Source organism: Limanda limanda, chromosome 5, assembly GCF_963576545.1.
Source record: "Limanda limanda chromosome 5, fLimLim1.1, whole genome shotgun sequence".
NCBI classification, from domain to species: Eukaryota; Metazoa; Chordata; class Actinopteri; order Pleuronectiformes; family Pleuronectidae; genus Limanda; species Limanda limanda.
This window is the reverse complement of record NC_083640.1, coordinates 27362671-27381804: the sequence shown is the minus strand read 5'-3', so window position 1 is coordinate 27381804 and position 19134 is coordinate 27362671. Positions and strand designations below refer to the sequence as shown.

The 19134-nt window shown below is 40.8% G+C and overlaps 1 protein-coding gene across 1 annotated transcript in view; it reads right to left on the bottom strand.

Annotated features, from left to right (window-relative positions):
- Window positions 1–9083: 9083 nt before the first annotated feature.
- The window catches only part of nsmfb (NMDA receptor synaptonuclear signaling and neuronal migration factor b), a 54988-nt gene continuing 44937 nt past the window's right edge, over window positions 9084–19134 (bottom strand). The window contains exons 15-16 of the mRNA XM_061072394.1: window positions 15890–15965; window positions 9084–13753 (exon numbers count right to left, since the gene is read on the bottom strand). Coding sequence (XP_060928377.1) covers window positions 13656–13753; window positions 15890–15965 — 174 coding nt within the window. The 3' untranslated portion in view covers window positions 9084–13655. The remainder of the gene's footprint in view (window positions 13754–15889; window positions 15966–19134) is intronic.

Here is a 19134-nt window from a genome sequence, read left to right as displayed (position 1 = left end):
CGAAGGATGACCAGATCATCCAGGCCAAGCAGAATTTTTTTCTTTTGGGGAATATGCCCAATACTATTGGAGCAATCGACTGCACCCATGTGCACATACAAGCACCTCATGAGAATGAGTGGGAGTTTGTAAACCGAAAGGGGAAACACAGCATCAACGTTCAACTTGTGGGCAACGCTGAGCTCCTCATCACAAACTGCGTTGTGAAGTGGCCTGGGTCTGTCCATGATGCACGCATCCTGAGGGAGAGCGCTCTATATAGAGAGCTCCAGACCAACCGACCAAATGGTATCATATTAGGAGACAGTGCCTACCCTCTTCTACCATGGCTGATGACCCCTTTATTGGCTGCAAACACGCCTGAGCAGGCACGCTTCAACACTGCTCATTGCAAAACAAGATGCACCATTGAGCGCTTAAATGGAGTTCTGAAGAGGCGCTTTACATGCCTTAACTACTTGAGAGTGGAACCACAGAAAGCATGCAACATAATACTTGCTTGCATTGTCCTACACAACATCGCAACCAGGTGAAAAGTCCCTCTCTGTGATGACGTCCCTGATGCACCTGAGCCCATTGGAGACACTCACTACGTTTACATGATGGCATAAACCGGATTTCGGCTGAAGCCCGGTTTCTCTATCCATGGGGGGTTAACTGCTCTATCTCAGGGTACATGGCACTGAGAAATCCGACTCTTGTCCGAAAGCATTTCATACCCCGCTACGATAGGTGGCGCTGTTTTCATTACAGCTAGTGGTGATACAGCCATTTCCGCTTGACCTCGTCACCACTACCAACAAAAAACAACAACAGCCTTCAACTCAGCATGCGAGAAAGATGACGAATGGAGAGCAAGGTGAAGCTACGTCCCTCTACATGATGTTGTGCATGTTTACTCTAGGAGTACTGCGAATGCGAACGGCGCATTTGATTAGAATGGTAATGGCGAGAAGACGCTGCCGGCGAAGGGCCATGGAGAATTTTGTACAGATGCACATGAGGTTGTTGCAGTCTACCACTGTACCGCAAAGGTGTAAACGGAGACTCTGGATGAAGAGCAGAAACAAAGTCTTCTGGGAGAGAGATGTGTTGACCTTATTTGACGACGAGGACTGGAAAGCGAACTTTCGCATGACTCGCAGATCATTCCACAAGTTGTGTGGGATTATGGAAGGAGTCATGAAGCCCAAGGAGGTGACTGTTCGTGCACCAATACCGCTCGAAATGAGGGTCGCCATCGTTCTGTACAAGCTGGCCAGCTGTGCTGAATACAGAGTTGTGGCCAAACAGTTTGGCGTCCACAAAGCGACGGTTAGGAAGATGGTGTACCAGTTCTGTACAGGAATGGTTACGTCGGTCTTGGGACACTTCATCAAGCTGCCGACGACAGAAGAAGCCATCAACATAGCGAACCGATTCGAACAGAAGTTCAACATCCCCCAGATCATCGGGTGCATCGATGGAACCCACATTCCAGTTTTACCTCCAAGTGATGGCTACAAAGACTTCGTGAATCGCAAAGGATGGCCCTCGTATGTCCTCCAAGGCGTAGTGGACGACATGTATCGGTAAGTTTGGGCCAAATACATTTAGCTGTCTGCACTGTGCAACGTGAATGTATACTAACTGATATGTTTATCTTTAAGCTTCTGGAGCATCAGCTGTAAGATGCCTGGGTGTTCTCATGACGCTAACGTGCTGAGGCAATCGACGTTGTTCAGCCAGGCACACCTGTTACCTAAAGTAAGTCCAACTGTACTCTCATGACATATTAATGTATAGATAAAATCAATAAGATCAATAAATGATTTAAGCAACTGAAATTATTCATGCAGGAACTAGTGGGGCTACCACCAAGCTATTGATATTTCTAGTATGTTAAAAGCTTAAAGTGGTATGATGGTTTGTAAAAGACGGGCACCCCCACATTGACATACATGTGACAATTGTTGATTGTTGGTGATTCAGTCTAGACTAGAGTTTCGCCCTTTGTATGAGTATGCTGGGCCATTTAGTAAACAATGGAAATGGGCCATTTAGTGAACGAGTCCAAAAGTAGTATGCAGTTTTGTAAAGGACGGGCACTCTTACATATGCATACATGTGTGAATAGCTGAATGTTGGTGATCCAGTTTAGAGTTCTGCCCTTTGTGTGAATATGCTGGGCCATTTAGTAAACAATGGGAATGTGCCATTTAGTGAACGAGTCCAACCCTGGTAACCATCTTGTTTCTCCTCCCAGGAACCAAGAGAAATCAATGGCGTCTCCATCGGCCACTTCCTGTTGGGAGACCCAGCGTATCCTCTCATGGACTGGATCATGAAAGGCTACATCCATTCCCCAAACATCACCCCTGAGCAGGAGTCCTTCAATGTGTACTTAAGCTCTGCAAGGACCACGGTAGAGATTGTGTTTGGGAGACTGAAGTCACGCTGGAGAGTTTTGATGAAGCGAAGTGACTTCCACTATTCATTCACCCCTAAAGTGATTGCTACCTGTTGTGCGTTGCACAATTTCTGTGAAAATGAGAAGGAAGTTTTGAATCCCAACTGGTCAGTGGAAGCGGAAACACTTGCATCAAACCTGCCACAGCCAGGTGTCCGTGCCAACAATCACGCAGACAACACAAATGGACAGAGGATCAGAGGCGCCCTCACAGATTACCTGAGTGCAAACTTCCCCCTGCGCCGACCATACCTTTAGACGTCTTGGTATTCAATACATTATTGCCAGTTTTTTTATAGTTTGTAAATACAATTCTTATACAGTTCATGTTTGTTTCATCCCACAAACACAGAAACACTCACTCACAGAAGTTTTGATTAAGTGTTTTATTTATCAAATCTCAAGAATTTCGCTGCACTGAAGCAATTTGGTGTATGCGACAATAAACACTTCGACTTGACTATTTATAAGAAGTACTGAATAGGTAAAACAAGGTATAAAAGCACACAAGTATAAAAGGTATACATATACATTGAGGTAGAGTTATGAAGTTGTGCTGTATGAACGGTAAGGTGCAAATAAGTAAGGCGGTGTATATGGACAGTGCATATATGGAAAATATTAAATAGGTAAAACGAGGTAAAAAGCACACAAGAAAAAAAGGTATAAAGGCACACAAGAAAACCAAAACTATAAATATAAAAGGTATAAAAGTCCAAGGTGCAAAGTGCAAAAGTGCAAAAATGACACAATGACACTAGTCCAGCTGATGGTAGTGGGAGGTGGATGGGTAGCCATAAAAGTCTTGCGGTGGTTGTGGATGTTGCGGTTGATGGTGTGGTGGCTGATGATGCAGGGTTTGATGGTGTTGTGGTTGTTGTGGTGCGTTTGGCCAAGATTGGAAAGCTTCAAATCTCTGCATCTTCCTCTCCATCATAGCGTCAGTGCTCTGGAGGATGCTGCCAATCAAGCGTCCTCCCGGGCCTCACTTCTGGCAACGTCCTCCTTCCATGCCTGTGCCATGAGTCTCATCTCCTGTAGCAGATCAGTTTCCCTCAATCGCCTTGACTGCTGCTGGGTCCTTGTCCCTTAAGAAAGAAAGGACAGGTATAAAGTTAGTTGTATCCCTACCGGTTTGGCATGTGGTGGTAACCATCTTGACATCAGCTGTTTGTTATACTACACAGGATGAGTGGATGCATCACATGAAGATTTTTTGTGATGCCCATATGTTGATGCAGTTTTACTATTGCAGCACTTACCAGGTAGATCTGTCGTATTTGTACGTAGTGGCGTACTTGATCGAGGTGGAGTGGAAATGGTAGATGTCTCCCTAGGTGAGGAGGATCCAGGTAAGCCCTCCAGCAGCGAGGTCTCAGTCTCCTCAGCGTCCATTGTAGCATCTATAAGATGGTACAGCACAAAACGTTCATGATCAAAGTTAACTTTATGGCATGTACACTTTATGTAATGCACACTATTACCCTTGCAACTAGCTTTCATCCTAAATTGAAATGTAAGTCAGGGAGAAGGTCTACTACACGTAAACACATTTCCTCAAACAATAGCCCAGCTAGCATGTGGCATCGATGTCATTTTATGAATGTACCTTTTTTACATCGGCGGTTTAATTACGCAAGTTAGGGGAAGGTAAACGTGTTTTAACACATATTTAGCACTGCTAGCACGTTTCTCAAAGACAACGGGCCAGCTAGCAAGTGGCACCCATGTTAGCTTCGAAAGTTAGGTTTGGCAAGTGGGACCCAGGTTAACCTTATGTTTTCTGACTGTAACGTGTTTTCACCGTCGTAATTCCTTGCAAGTAAGGGGGAAGATCTACTGGTGTGATGCAACTAAAATTAACTTACCCATGGTGGTTTGCAATTGGACGCCGTTGTCCTCGACTTGGGATAGCGGTCGGCTCCCAAGAAGCTCATCCAAGACATCGAAAAACTGGCACGTAGTGCGACCACGGCCACTTGCCCCGTTGTCCCGTTTCGCCTGGAAGTACAGCTTCCTTATGTAAGCACACACACCGAGGCAATATGCTCATGAACTCTAGTAACCGCGACTCAGCATGCACGTCATCACGCAACGCCAGGAAGAAGACCCAGTGACGCCAGGAGGACGACCCAACAAGATCCGACCAATCCCAATCCAAGAAGAACCTCTGTCATGCCCAGTATCAATATATAAGGTTTGTGCGTACTCTGACTAAGGGCCATTTTTCCTGACCAGGATCAGTGGACCATGCATGATTATTTGCTAGACACCGCAGTTTCCTGACCTGTGACCTCTGAATAAACCTGCTTAATTTTAACTTGAGAACGACGCCTCCTGCCTTTGTTTCCACCCGCAACATGTGCTTCCAGCGAATCCTGATCTGCTCCACGGTCCTCGGGAAGCCTCCCTCTGTCATTTTCGTGGCCACCTTTTTAAACAGCTCTCCATTCCTCGTCTTCCTCCCATCCATGTACTTGATGATGTTCATGTCCTTCAAAAGGTTTAGCATGAACAGCGTCTCATCGTCGGTCCAGTAATGCGAGACTCTGGTGTTGGATCTTGCGGTGTTCTCCATATTCTTGTTTGTTTGTTTGTGCCGGCCGGCACCGGGCAGCGACATTTTATCTACCTGTCGACTTCCGGGTCACGGCCAAGGAGGGAGGGGGGGGGGGCAGGATCTCAAGCATGCGCAAAGACGTCATCTCCAGTTGTTGTCTAGCTTCCAGAGTTACATGCGCGCGTTGTCCGATATACAGCCAAATCCGATCTACTTATCTGGGGGTGGTTATCCGACTTCAGTCGGACAAAAGAAATCTAGATTTGTGGAGTTACATGAAATGGATCTTCGATTGAAACCCGACAACGCCAGAAATCGGATTTCAATCGGACACATGTAACCGCAGTGACTGACCAACCTCCGGCATTCTGTCAGAATGAGGGCCCGACTGGACGACCAATAAGAGATGCAATTGTTAGATACTATTTTTGATAAGTCCATGACTGATGATTGAGTCAGTGTGATTAATGTTTAATGAACAAAGACAGAATTTATTATTTGAGTTCAATATTGACAGCTGTTTGGGGGATTATTTTATGGGACCGAAATATTTATAATTTATAATTTGCTGTACTGAAAGGTTGCTAGCCTACATAGCCTACCTACTTTATGTACTTCCTGTTGAACAATTCAAGTGAAATTGATGAATAAATATAAATACTGTAAAATGCATGATATAAATGTTGTATTATTTAACTAACCAATTTTAGTTACCTAGTTTTATTACTGATATCCACTATGAATCCATCCTCCTGCTGGGATCAGTTTAATCCTGATTTTTGGGATCAAAATGATCCAAATCCTACCAAAAAGTTTTGAAAAACCCAAACTCAAGGTTTGATCCGGATCAACAACAAAATTAGATTACTTGATCAAATCCAATTTCTGAATACTTTTTTTCTTTTGAAATACCCATTTTTAAGATTTGATCCAATCCGATAGCCGTATCCGATCAGATTACTTTTGAAAAACTGGCCCCTGATGATCAGCATTAATATGTTATTCATGCACATGCAGCCCTCCCTCTGGTGAGGGGGCTGGGAGAGCACCCTCACCTGCACCGCAGAGGATCAATCAGCGCAGGTGAGAGCTGTTAGCTGATTGGTCCTCACACTTAAAACGCAGCGTCTTTGCCTGAGAGAAGCTGGAAAACTTGTTACTTTGTGTGTGTTGAAGTTTATATGTTTGATCACGTGTGTGTGGTAATTAATAAATAATGTTGAAAACGACGAATTCCGTCTCTGGCTGTGTATTGGAGAGCCTATGGCAAGCACCACTGCTGGAGGACGTGGTGTCCGCGTACCGGGAGGAGGGAGTGGTGTACAGACGGAGTTCGTTGCTTTAAATATTATTTTCATCATTATGTTTGAAAAATAATCACTAAAACATGACAAAGGTTTATCCAAAAATGTTTGACTTATTTATATACATTCAATTATTCACTTTGTGTGTTTTCGAGAAATTGCTGTCAACTATGTTAAAGAATTATAGAACCCCTATAACTCAGCAATGGTTTGCTCCAAAGTCAAATGTCCAGTACCGTATGATATGACTTCCAATCTGAGGGGAATGTTGAATTCAGTGAGTTAATTTCCTGTTGAAGTAAATGGTGAAAAGTTTTTTTATTTAACAAGCTTACTTCAATTTTATTGGATTTGGCTGTAACGCTGTTTACCCCTGAAACTCTAAAAGTGTTTTGTGGGTTCAAACATTTCACCCCCCCCCCCCCCAATCAGCATAGTGGTGAGTAGGTAATGAGTGCATTAAAATTTTTCTGTGAACTGTCCTTTTAAGTGTCGATGAAATTAATTAAGTTGAAAATACATTTTTAGAGGTTTCTCTTTTTCTTCCTACGTGTCCTGTGAATTGTGTTATTCATGTCAACTATTGTGTCTGTCAACTGTGTTTTGTCAGATTTTTGAAAATGATGGGGACATGTCCAGAGAGAGAAGTCTTAGATAACAATGTTATTTAACTCTAAATTCAGTTTAATGTGATTTTATGTTGAAAAAAGCTTTATCCCTGGTGACAGCATCCCACAAACTGTGGAGTCCAGGGCATGTCTGAAAGCAGCTTATGTCTTTGGACTGTTGGAGGAAGCTAAACATTAGCATGTAAGCATTGCCACAGAAGCATTAGTGTTTATACTCTGTCATTTTTAAGCCTTGGTTTTATATTGTGTTTAACATGTCCATTGAAAGGAGAAGAATGTGTTTCATCTTTCATGTGTCTGCTGCCTAAACCTTTCTAAAGTATGAAGGACCACTCACAATAACAAGACAATGACACAGGCTGTGTAGGACTAAGGTTTACTAGAAAAAAAGGAAATTTTTCAAACAAATTATAATTAATTGCGATGCAATCACAATCCTTTGTTAGTAGTTCAGATACAATAAGTCGTCACTTTCACTTCAAGTTCCATCTTTAATATCTATCCTAAGGAAGAACCCAACAGCTCATCAAAGCTACCCAGATATATTTGTAATTTTTACTAGTGTCAAAATCACCAGGTACAGTATACAGTAATAGTAATTGCTTTTATACCATTAATTAATAAACAAGATTTTCTTTATCAATAACCTTATTGTAACATCAATCACTCGTACAGTCTTTATTGTCTGCTAGTCTGAGAAAGATATTCAAAAATTCAATGCTCAGTTAGGTGACTTAGAAGTTGACGCAAAGTTAAACAGACATTACATAAACATATTATTGTCCTTTCTTCTGAAAATACAATCACAGCCCTACTGGAGGTGTCAGGGTAATCAAAGCAGCATCAATTCATCATCCTCATCAAACTCAAATCACACTTCCAACTGGGCCCTTGCAATCTTAACGGAAAAAACGTCAAAAGTAGCAGGGGGGGCGCAACAATGCTTTGGAAAGCAAGGGGGAAGGTATTCACTGATCAATCTCTTGATTTGTATAATTGTTCTCAGGAAATAAAAATGGCTGTTACAGCGAGACAAATCAAACTGTGTGTCGCTTGCTTGTTTAACTCGAGTACTGGATATCCAAGTATGAGTACAAGACATCCGGAGGCCAAGATATCTGTGTAAACATGATATTTGGTTGTTATCTCAAAGTTGCCGTCACCAACCAAAGATTGCCATGGCTGTTATAGCTTGACTATCTGCAGGTCTCACTGCTTGACTCCTTCAGTATTAGGAACATTATCTTACACGAGGTCTCTTGCTTCCTCCACAGCCCACGTGCACCATAAAGCAATATATGTTATATTAAGAATTGGCATGAAGCGCAGAGGGGTTCAAATTAAACAATTAGCATTGAGCTATGGCTGCTCTGTGATTAAATGGAGTTTTAGCCTTTTCTCGTTTTTAATCTCCTTTTGGTTTTCATGTTTTACAGCTCAGACATGAACTCCAAAGAATGTCCCCACAAAAGAGTCTTGACATTCTTTTCTGAGAACGCAGCAGGAGATTCTTGGCTCAGACACATTCATAACAGCACAGTAATTTCTGGATCGTTCAGGGGAGGGTTTGGGCATCATGAGGAAGGACACATATCTATAAATTCCCCTGTTGAGATCACATGTTTTTGTTTAAGCACATAAACACCGGCGTGGCTCATTTCACCAAAAGCTCTAAATTCTCTAGGTGTCTTTCCAAGTTGACATCTTCGTCTGTGTCTTCTACATCTGACACCTCTTTTTCATCCTGAGATGTTCGTATTCTTTTTGTTAGTTTTTTCCATTTTGCATCCTTTGTGAGTTAATCAATCAATGGGCCCACTCGCAATGAATCCTCCAGATATTCTCCTGCTGCATTCTTATACTTTACATTATCTTGCGTTTTTTACTAGGGGGCTGGTCGGAGAAACTTTGGAGAATGTCGGGGCAGCAGACTCACATGCATTCTCACATATAGCCCCTCCGGATAATGAATTTCAGGAAATAATCAAGAGTTCAGTGTATGTCTCAAAGGTGCGTGTAACACCTTCTCCACAACTTACATGTAACCAAAAAAATAAAATAATAATAATAATTCATAATAATAATAACTTAACCAGTTGGTTAGAATTTGGCAATGTTAAAATGTATATGTGACAGAAACATCAAACAGAAACAATTAACTGATCTTTTTGTTGCATGATTTTACTACTTTACTAATCACGGTTAGCTAGCTGGTGCTAATTATGCAGCTTATGAGCAGCTATCAACCATTTTGCAACGCTAAGAGAGGCGAGTATCAACTGATCACAGCCTCAGGGAGAATTTAATGAGCTTGGTGAATCTCCCTTTTCTTTGTGAAGGAAACCCTTCAGGCTCGTGTGAATTCCGAGTGTAACTTGCTATTGAATCCAGCTCAAAAGCAGCAGGATCAAATATATTGACTTAAGATGCACTTCCCACATTTGAGCAGGTGTGTTATTAGGCTTTGGGGGACGGATTTCACTTAAAGTCTAGGGCAGAGGAGACAGAGGAGTCTACGAGTGCTAGACTAAACTCCATTTGAATATTAAGGAGCCGAGTAGTGAACAAACTGCAATCAGCTGCGTCAGTCTTCCATGTATTTCTCACTTTGTTTGTGTCCATAATCAGACAGCACTGGAATTTGACACTCTTTCAAAATCTAAGGTATTACAGACTAAAACAATACCTTGAACAATGTACTCCATCCTGTACATTAAAGAAATGTACTCAACACAGGACTCTATAATTTGCTACGGAAAAAAATTTGCAGATCGGCTGATGTTTTAACAAATACATATCTACACAAAGCAAAATCATGAATGAACAACAATTTCTAAAGTCAGATTGATTAGGTGAAGAAATAATTGAGCACTCAAGACAGCAAAGGTCATGAGCTAGAGTCAGGATGTGATGTTTCTCATGAACCTTAAGTGTTATATGATTTTAACAGGAATGGACATTACATTAATTTTGAGATTTTATCAAGACTGTTAACATGCAAGACCATCAACAAGAATGTCTACTGACTGTGTGACAATTAATACAATTCATAGTCTGAGGTGGAAATACTGGTACTAGTTCACAAAATAATTTCAGCATTATATACATGATCAGATAACTAATTCCATCAGTAGAAAAACAACATACCTGCACAGATTGTGAAACATTTGTTAGAAGTGTTCCACTGACAGGATCAGTGATATACCACAAACAGAAGATGCTAATTGTAAATGAGAGTAGAAATAAATACTAAATTAGTTTTTGTAGTTGATGTGATTGATTCTCTTTTCACTCGTACTCACTGATGGAATTGCTGATGTGTAAATGTAACCAATTTTATTGAGGCAATGGATTAAACTGGTGAAAATGTTTGCATTTACAGCAAACACAGAAAGTGTCTTATTATAACACTCACAGTTATAAGTCATTAAAGACAGGAATTTCAAAATAAAGCTCTCTTTCTGATATGAGCATGTCTCTCTGCATTTCAGGTAATTAAAGGGTCCGTGTGTGAAGTTTAGTGGCATCTAGTGGTGAGGGTGCAGATTGCATTTAACTAGAAACTCATCCTCTCACCCTTCCCTTTTAAGTGTTGGAGAGCCCGTGATGACTTAATGTAAAAGACAAGAGTGTGGTTTGTCTATTGTGGGCTACTGTAGAAGAAACATGGCAGTCCAACATAGTGGACTCTGTGGTAAATGACCATATCAAAATGTTGATATAAAGGGCCTATTCAGTGGTTGCACAATGATTATTAGCTTAAGGTGATTATGAACTGATGCAAACATCATTATAAACATTATATAGAATTTCCGGCAAACTCTACACACTGGACCTTTAAAGTACCTGAATACTGTTTCAGAATTTACAGTGTGCTGGACGGAACAATGATACAAACAAGGAGTAGTTACTTATGCATAAACCTACTGCTACTACTGGGCAATATAAGTATTCCAACACATGAACATACCAGTGTTTCCAACAAGTTTTCTGTTGACATTAGCAACCACTATGGTCTTACCTGTTTACAGAAATTACACCAAATTATCACAATAATCTTGACACAAGCTAGTTTGAAGCACAACGATACCTTAACAGCAGTATGTACTGAATGAGTGAACATTTTATGTGGCACGAGGCATAAATAAAATTTACAGTGATACACAAATATCTTAAATGCAGAAACATATGTCAGCTCACTTTCATGGTAGGAAGTAAATAATGCAAAGAGCAGCATCAACGTATCTGAGGAAAGTCAAGAATAGTCCATTTCATTTTCTTCATCCACTTAAATGGCTATAGTTCATTAGAACAGGCCTCTTAAGACAGTAACTAACTTCAGAATTATTAAACAGAATGTTTTACAACCTCACTGGCAAAAGGGCGGGGTTAAATGCCTCAGTATTTCCATTTTGGTTCACATCTCTCCTTATAGAGTTCAATATATTCATTCCACTGCAATGAACTCTTCTTCCAGTTCAAACGTTTCACATGGATCAGCAAGCATCACCGCTGACAGACTTGAATGTACCGATAAGCAGCGAAAGTGCTGTCACGCACACACAAGTCACGACACACGATGTGCAGGGAAGCTGGGATAAACATTTAGGAGGTGTGTGTTAATAAATTACACATACTGTTGTCTGACTACACTGATAGTCCCTGAATCTTGATCTGGCAACCAAGTTAATGACGCAATGAAAAAGCAAAAAAGCCCTAACTTTCAGTGGATTTTCCTTTTTTCCCCTATCTTTGCAAGGACATTGCATGATGATGTAGCTATATATCTCAGAGAGAATATATGTATATATATACATGAATATACCAAAGGACATGGCCGCCTCAGCACAAGCTTGAAACGGTGATATATAAATGCCACTTCTCCTTCTTGAAACTACACTTATCCAATGCCAGTAGTTATATTGTTCCAAAATGACCAAGTTCTCAAAAGGCACTTGGCCCAAAAATATTTTGTGTTAGTAACATAAAATAAATTAATGCTAGATATTTAGCAATAGTTTGAGTATTTCATAGCTATACAGTAAAATGCTTTAAACAAAAGAAAAAACAGGATTGCTTTCAGCAACTAGAGACAATGACAGAAATGCAGCATCAGGCTAATAGTGTCCTTTGTTATTAGATGGGCTACACTAGTTCAAGTCTGAAATAACTCAACAACAAGATAAGGTCATAAGAAAGGTTATAAGAAAGGTAATAATTATTTCTCTCTGCCTAGTGAAGATTTTATTAAGATCCCTGTCACAAGGGGTACTGCTCAAATTTGACCTTAACTTCATTAAGTTAAAAAGTCTTGAAATTAAAATGTCCTTGTTTATTAACAATGGATATTAATACCAAACATGACTGTTGACAATGACAGACCTTTATCTTGTGATATTCAGCAAATCTGTTTATAACACATAAACCAAAGTGTAGTAGTGAGGTGAAAAAACCAACTCAGAGTTAAGTGTCACCTCTACCGCGTAATTGCTACTTTGAAAACGTCAAACTAAGTCTACAATAAGAAATTCTTATTCACTCGGAAAGATGACAGTAAATGGAGAGTTGAAATAAAGTAAATATACAGTGCAGCATGTATGTTCCTACTCCTTATAAAGACACTGCCGATGGTGTTATTGACTCCACCTGCAACCTCTTCACAGAACAACACAATGCAGAAGTCACCAATGGAGACACACAACACACTAAAAATGTTCAGGACCATGAACCGACAGCTCAGAAAGAAAAGCTGGTGTAGGCTCAGCCGGGTCAAACGCAATGTTGTAAAGTTCAGAAAGATGCACAGATACATCTGTATGTTTGGCTACTGTTGACTTGACAGACTATGAAAATATAGGAAACCTCCAGCCTCCATATGACATCCCTGACGGTCATGTAAACCACTGGCAATGGCTTTGTGTGGAGTATGTAGGCATCAGATTCTGATCTACAGTATGTTGCAAACACTGAATACAATTCTTAGTATCAAACAAGGGATTTAACCTGAGTGAACACAACAATCTGTACAAAAAATGCTAATACAGTTATTTGAAGTTTTAAAACAGTTGTGATAAATAGATCTGATTAATTTATTGTCTAGATTTTCACATGACAAAGAGATGCTGGAAATTGATTCTCTAATGCTCCGCTAAGCACTTGTTTATTTACATATAAGCTCTAATTCCCTTGCAGAAAACATCCACACATGACAGAGAAAATAATTCTGTCCTATAAACCTGCATCCTAAAAGATTAGCTGAGGCAAAAGAGGCAAAACGCAACCAACTAAATAAATAAATCTGTCAGCCTCTAAACTCAGAAGTGTGGAGTTCGTTCTGCTCTGTCGCTCTGCTATCACTATCGCTATGATCTCAGGAATCTAAACTCTAGTTAGTGTCTGCTGACACATTTAGGCTAGGATGATGAGTCCCTTGTTTCTCCTCCTTATTCTCGTCCTTCTTTTTCTCTTTTCTCAGAGAGATAGGCAGAATGGAAAATGGATAAGGGAGGAAAAAGCACACCACTGGCTGAATCTACAGGACCTCCGTCACTTCAGAGGTGAAAAACAGAGCCAGCTGCGCTGCTGCTCCTGCTCTGCCACAGAGCTGGTCTAGCTGCCTCTGAAGGGCCCTTCAGCCAAACGCCCTGTCACCGTACATCAGTAGGCTTAGACATGAGATAACCGGCCGACAAGCCAACAGAAAGTGGCTGACGTCACAAGAGGTCCTCATAGTCCAGCATCTTCGAGTGCCGACGGCTTTTCCACAGGCGGAACAGACGGAAATCAAAGTACATCTCGATCATCTCTTTGCCTGCAGCAAAAAAACACAAAAAAAACAACAAAGTTAATTGTGCAAAATTGTAAAAAACTGAAAAACCTGAGCTCATCTAATTAACGGTGGAACAATTCACCAAATCCACAGCTCAGTACAGACCACAATGTTTGAGCCATGTGTCATACCTTGTTTGCGTTGTTTATTGTCTATATTGTGTGTGTGTATGTGTTCTGACACCCTAATGCCTGGGCTGTCTGCCATCTCAGGGTAACCATCCATCTTGAGCTAATTAAGTTACTGCAGGCCTGATCGCTCAATGATGATTGGATAAAAAAACTCCCCTTAAACACGTGAAGTTGAAAGACAATGAAAGACATCTAATCCGTGATGTACATGTGTAATCCTCTAGGGTTGGGGGGCATGGCTCAGGTGGTAGTTGGGTGTTAAATCTCCATCTCCCCTGAACCCAGGCAGCATCAGAAAGAGCATTCAACATTAAATATATAAAAGATAAAAAACATACTCAACTGGCTGCAGTGATGTTATTATATTAAGTGTATTATACCCCATTACACCTTTTGTTCAAGATTTGTATCTTACGGGCATCAGACATGATTAATGATTGTCAGAGTGTAATGGGAATTGTCATCCTCAGACTTGCTGACATTAGTGTAATCAGGGCAGGAGCAGGATCTGGGTCATGGAGGTGCAGCGATTGATTTTCTGTCAGGGTGTCATCAGTCATTGCTTCACAAATTTCTATATAAATTTTTTTTTTGCCAATCAATTAGTTCACCATGAAATGTTCCACGAACGGTACCTACTTCAATTTTGACCCGTTGGTTTGGTTTGCACATAAAAAGGTAAGTATCAGTAAAACCCATGTGAGAATGTTCACTCTGGAGGGATGTGTCTGGAGGGGTTACAAGAAAGTAAACACAGGAGGGATCAAGGTCAAATCCCAATCTCAAAGTCTCACCCTCCAGAATAAATGTTTGACTGCACTGAGATGACAGTGACTCACTGCAGCTGTTTTGGGCCACACCTGAGAGAACCTGTTGTGTTCACATCTTTTGTCTACCATCCTGTCCACAGGAGTTTCCACGTTCACTGGCGTGTGTGTGCTCATGCAAACAGGAAGCAGATTGTGTACTCTGCAGTTTGGGGAAGGGTTATTGACTGATGTTTTGTGTTCACCTCTGGCAGACGAGTCGAGACAAGAATGGGTGACTGCATCACCATTTCCAAACTTGACATAGTGTTGATGACAGGTGTAAACATACTGTAGCATCAGTGACCATTTGATACATATTGTTGGGGATGAAGCCGATGGCTAAAGGGTATGCCATCCTGGCTACAATACTTCTGACTTCTTTTCTATCTCTGGTGTGTTCTTCATAAAATGACACAACACCAAGTGACATGGTCAGTGTTATGGTGCACTCTGAAGTCCTGATGATCAACACTGAGAAGTCAGACACTGCAGAATGGACGGTCGACATGGGGTTGACTTCTTCGATTACCTTGCTGTACAGCAATTAACCTTCAGGGACATAAAATATTGAACCAAAAACGAGTTGAAGAGTGCTGTGAACTCAAATGAATACATCCATACATAAAAGGTCCTTTATCACAAATCTACTGTCATTCTTCTAGCTCTCCTTCAACAACTTGACTCCTCAGATTTATAAGTCAGTAATAGTTTCATTTGGTCAAAACCAAACAATCAATAGGCGCCAGCATCTGAATTGTCTTTCATGGAAACTGTGAATTCAGACATGTGAATTAAAAATAAGTGCTGAATGCTTTTTTGCACTACATGTGGTACTACACAGGTGATAATGACATTTTAATAGTAAAATAACTAGCGCAACATCAATAGATGTCAGACGAATGATTGATGAGGGATGCATTAAGGGCTGTGCAGACTTCTCACTCCTTTATTTTAACTCCCTAATATGCTTTCTTCATTGCTGAGCAGCATACTGGCATTGATTTATGTCCACTATTAACATTCAGTGGTTGTACCAGTGAGGCCAAAGGTGCTAATTCAATATAAACACCACTGGGTGTAGTTGTTGTTTTGTGTGTGTGTGTGTGCATGCAGTGCAATAAACATGAAGACAGCAGAAAACCACTAATATGGCGTGTGTGTGTGTGTGGTGCTCTCACCCTGTGCAGACAGCTCTAGAGGAGACTTGAATTCAACCGACGTGGGTCTCATCAGCCTCTTCAGAGTCTGAATAAGCTGAAGAGGAAAAGGTGAGGGAGAGAGAAACAGACAAAGAGTGAAAAAAAAGTGAGATAATACTTAATTTCCCTAAGTAACATCAGACGCTAGGAAATGAAAACCGACAAAGCCGCGATGATGCAGAGAGAGTGTCGGAGGGGGGCCCTGCAGCAATTTTATTCTGTTTATTCAGCGCTGCAGCTGAGTGCATATGAAAAAGGTCATCATGCCACTTACACTGTAATAGCTCAGTATAAGTGAAAGCCACTCCTGGTGATGTTTTCTGTCCATACAGACACATCTGTCAGAGTGGATCCATAGTAATGCAAAGACCAGGCAGAGCAGGGTCCCAGAGGGAGGGAGGAAAGAGTAAAGTCTCCTCACTCAATGCGGCTGCCTTTAAAGGCTGATACAGACGGTTGTGTTCTCCATTACAGGTGGTGAGGTAATTCATGATATACTGTAAGTAGGAACCTGAGTTTGAGCGAAAAATTAAATTCACCCGTTAAAGGCTGGTGGTTCCCACTCCTAAGATGGTCTCAACCTTAAACACATTCCTGGATATACAGTAGGAAACATTAAAGCCCTTTTCAGATATGTAAGACATAATGTTGCCTGCTTTACGCATCAATTTGATCAAAGGCTTTTGCTCATCCACAGATGTCTGCTTTGTAATGGCTCTTTTAAACATTCAAAATATTGTGTCAGCTATGATAGATATCAGACACCTGGTGTGAAGAGTGAGCTGTGCTGCGGCCGGAGAGTAACAGTGAGTTGGAAAATAATGAAAATGGTTCTGAGGTCCCCTACAGGTGGGAAACTTGTTTTACAGTGATTAATGACTATGTGAGTGCAAAGGAAGCTCGAGTCCCTTCAAAAACTCTTTTAGTAGTTATAAGAAACTGGATTTTAACAGCCTACTTTATCATTTATGACACAGATCGACAAGACATTAAGGATTGTCTACACTACTGCAGATAGTTTTTCTCCTCCATTTTTAAGAAAAATCTCTGTCCACATGATTTTAGCTTCTCAAAATATTTCTGTCCCGACAAGAACATGAAAATGACAATAATCGCTCAAACGAGCATGACAGGCCAGTAGGTGACAAGGTGTTCATCAAAACTCAGTGAAACACCACACAAGAATCCGTGGTCCAAGTAATATGTGTTGTTTCTGGTGCATGCTCATTGCACAAACCAATTTTTTTTCGTTTTGTATCTGCACATGGATACACAAAAAACTGAGTTATAGAACATCTGTACTCAATACGTCTTAGAGACTTAAAATGTGGTCGCAAGGCTCAAACACAGAGGAAAAAGTTTGTTCTGCAAAATGTCTGTGACGTTGTTGTCAGGGTTTAAGTCTCTGAAATGCTTTAATGGAAATTCATTATTACATAACTTTAGGTCTGAGATCTTCAATTACTGCAAGACTGGGTTTTTGTAGAATTTGCTGCTCATAGCTGCACTGCTTCTTTCCTTCATAATGGATGTTCCCAATGCACAAGTCAGTAAATTAAATAATTCAAAACACCTTCATTTATCTGTATTTGTTCAAGCCAAACTTATAACAACCTATCACATCCAAAGTATCATCTAACACTATTTAGCTCAAGGATTTAGCCTGACTTCAGAGGATGGATGCTGGACAGGGGCAGATCCTCCTTACTCCTAAAGATCCCTTCAGCAAAGGTTTTTTTTTTTTAAGAAGTGATTAAGACTGTAGTGTTGATGTAACATTGTGCATGTGTGAAGAGGCTTTAGTTTCACCTTAGCAACAGTAGATTTTTTTCAAAAAGTAGAAAACCTTATAAACTGTATCATAAACACCTATTTTAGAGACAACATTAGCCGCTACCTCCTTGGAGTATAAGTTGTCTGAAATAAAAGTTCCTTCTCTGCACTACCACCACATCAGTGATAGCATCCAGGTCAACTGGCTCCTAAAACTAGGACCACAGATGTGTGGAGGCCTGGATCTGTGCACCCAGCGGTAACAAGACACAGGACGATTAATTATAGCATCATCACTGGCCCCCTATAAACCTCAAACATCAAACGGGACTCATGCTGGGTTTGGGACACGATCAGAACTTCTCTTGGCTTCATTTGAAGAGCCTCTGATACACTCTTTCATCCCAGTATGACATGTTCAGTGTTAAAAATGTAGATTTGATAGATGGCAGCCCCTGAACTGGGACACAGCATGTTCAGTATGTCTGTGCCTGTGAGTCACCAACTTCACTGTGTGCTCATGTACTTATTTATGGTATTTACAAAGAGCTGGATGTTGGTAGGACAGAAGATGAAGACATCAACTGTATCCTCTGATGACCTACAGCAGGTCCCAGACGTGTACTTGTGCATCTGGAAGTCTATCACGCTCATTGAAACGTCTGCTTGTTTGTCCCCACACTCTCCCTGCCTCCTCCTCCTCCTCCTCCCTCTTCTTCCACCTCTCCCCATCCATGCCTCTCACTCCCTGGGGTCTGGTCCAGTGCCAGCTGGTGTGCCATCACATATGGAGCCTTGCAGCATTTCCAGGTTTCATCTCAGAACACTGCTATGAATCTATCAGTACAAGAGGAAAGGGAAATGCTCTTTGGTTTGATTCGCTTTCTTTTACTTTTGTAAAATTATTTGGAACTCATCTCTTTCTATACATATCCACCTTTATAAAATGTATATTATTAGGTTACATTATAATGTATGTACATGATGGTATGACCTAGTTTTTACCTTTTTCAAACTCAATAATTTCTTTTAAAGCATTAAAGCACAATGCAATTTGAGTTGAAACAATTACAAAATGTGTGATTAACACCTACTGAATCTAAAATAAGTTTATTATTTGGGGAAAACAAAAAAAGGAATGGCTTTGGTTGAAGGTATTGTCATAAACAACATTAACATTTTCATTCATATATACCAAATTGAAATCACAAAAATGCATGTTTTGTGAAACTATTCTTGCTTTCACTAAGTCAATGCTAGAGATGGATGTGAAATACACGTGTGCACCAGTTGATTTTGTACTCGCCATCATGCGTATGTTTGTGAATCAATATTATTCTAAATTGTCAGGCGTATGTTTGCTCTCTGCAATTAGCATACTGACACGCCTCTATTTCTCCATATAAGGACATCTGTTTGTCATGAAGAGTCCGGTGTGCTGAACAGCGAAG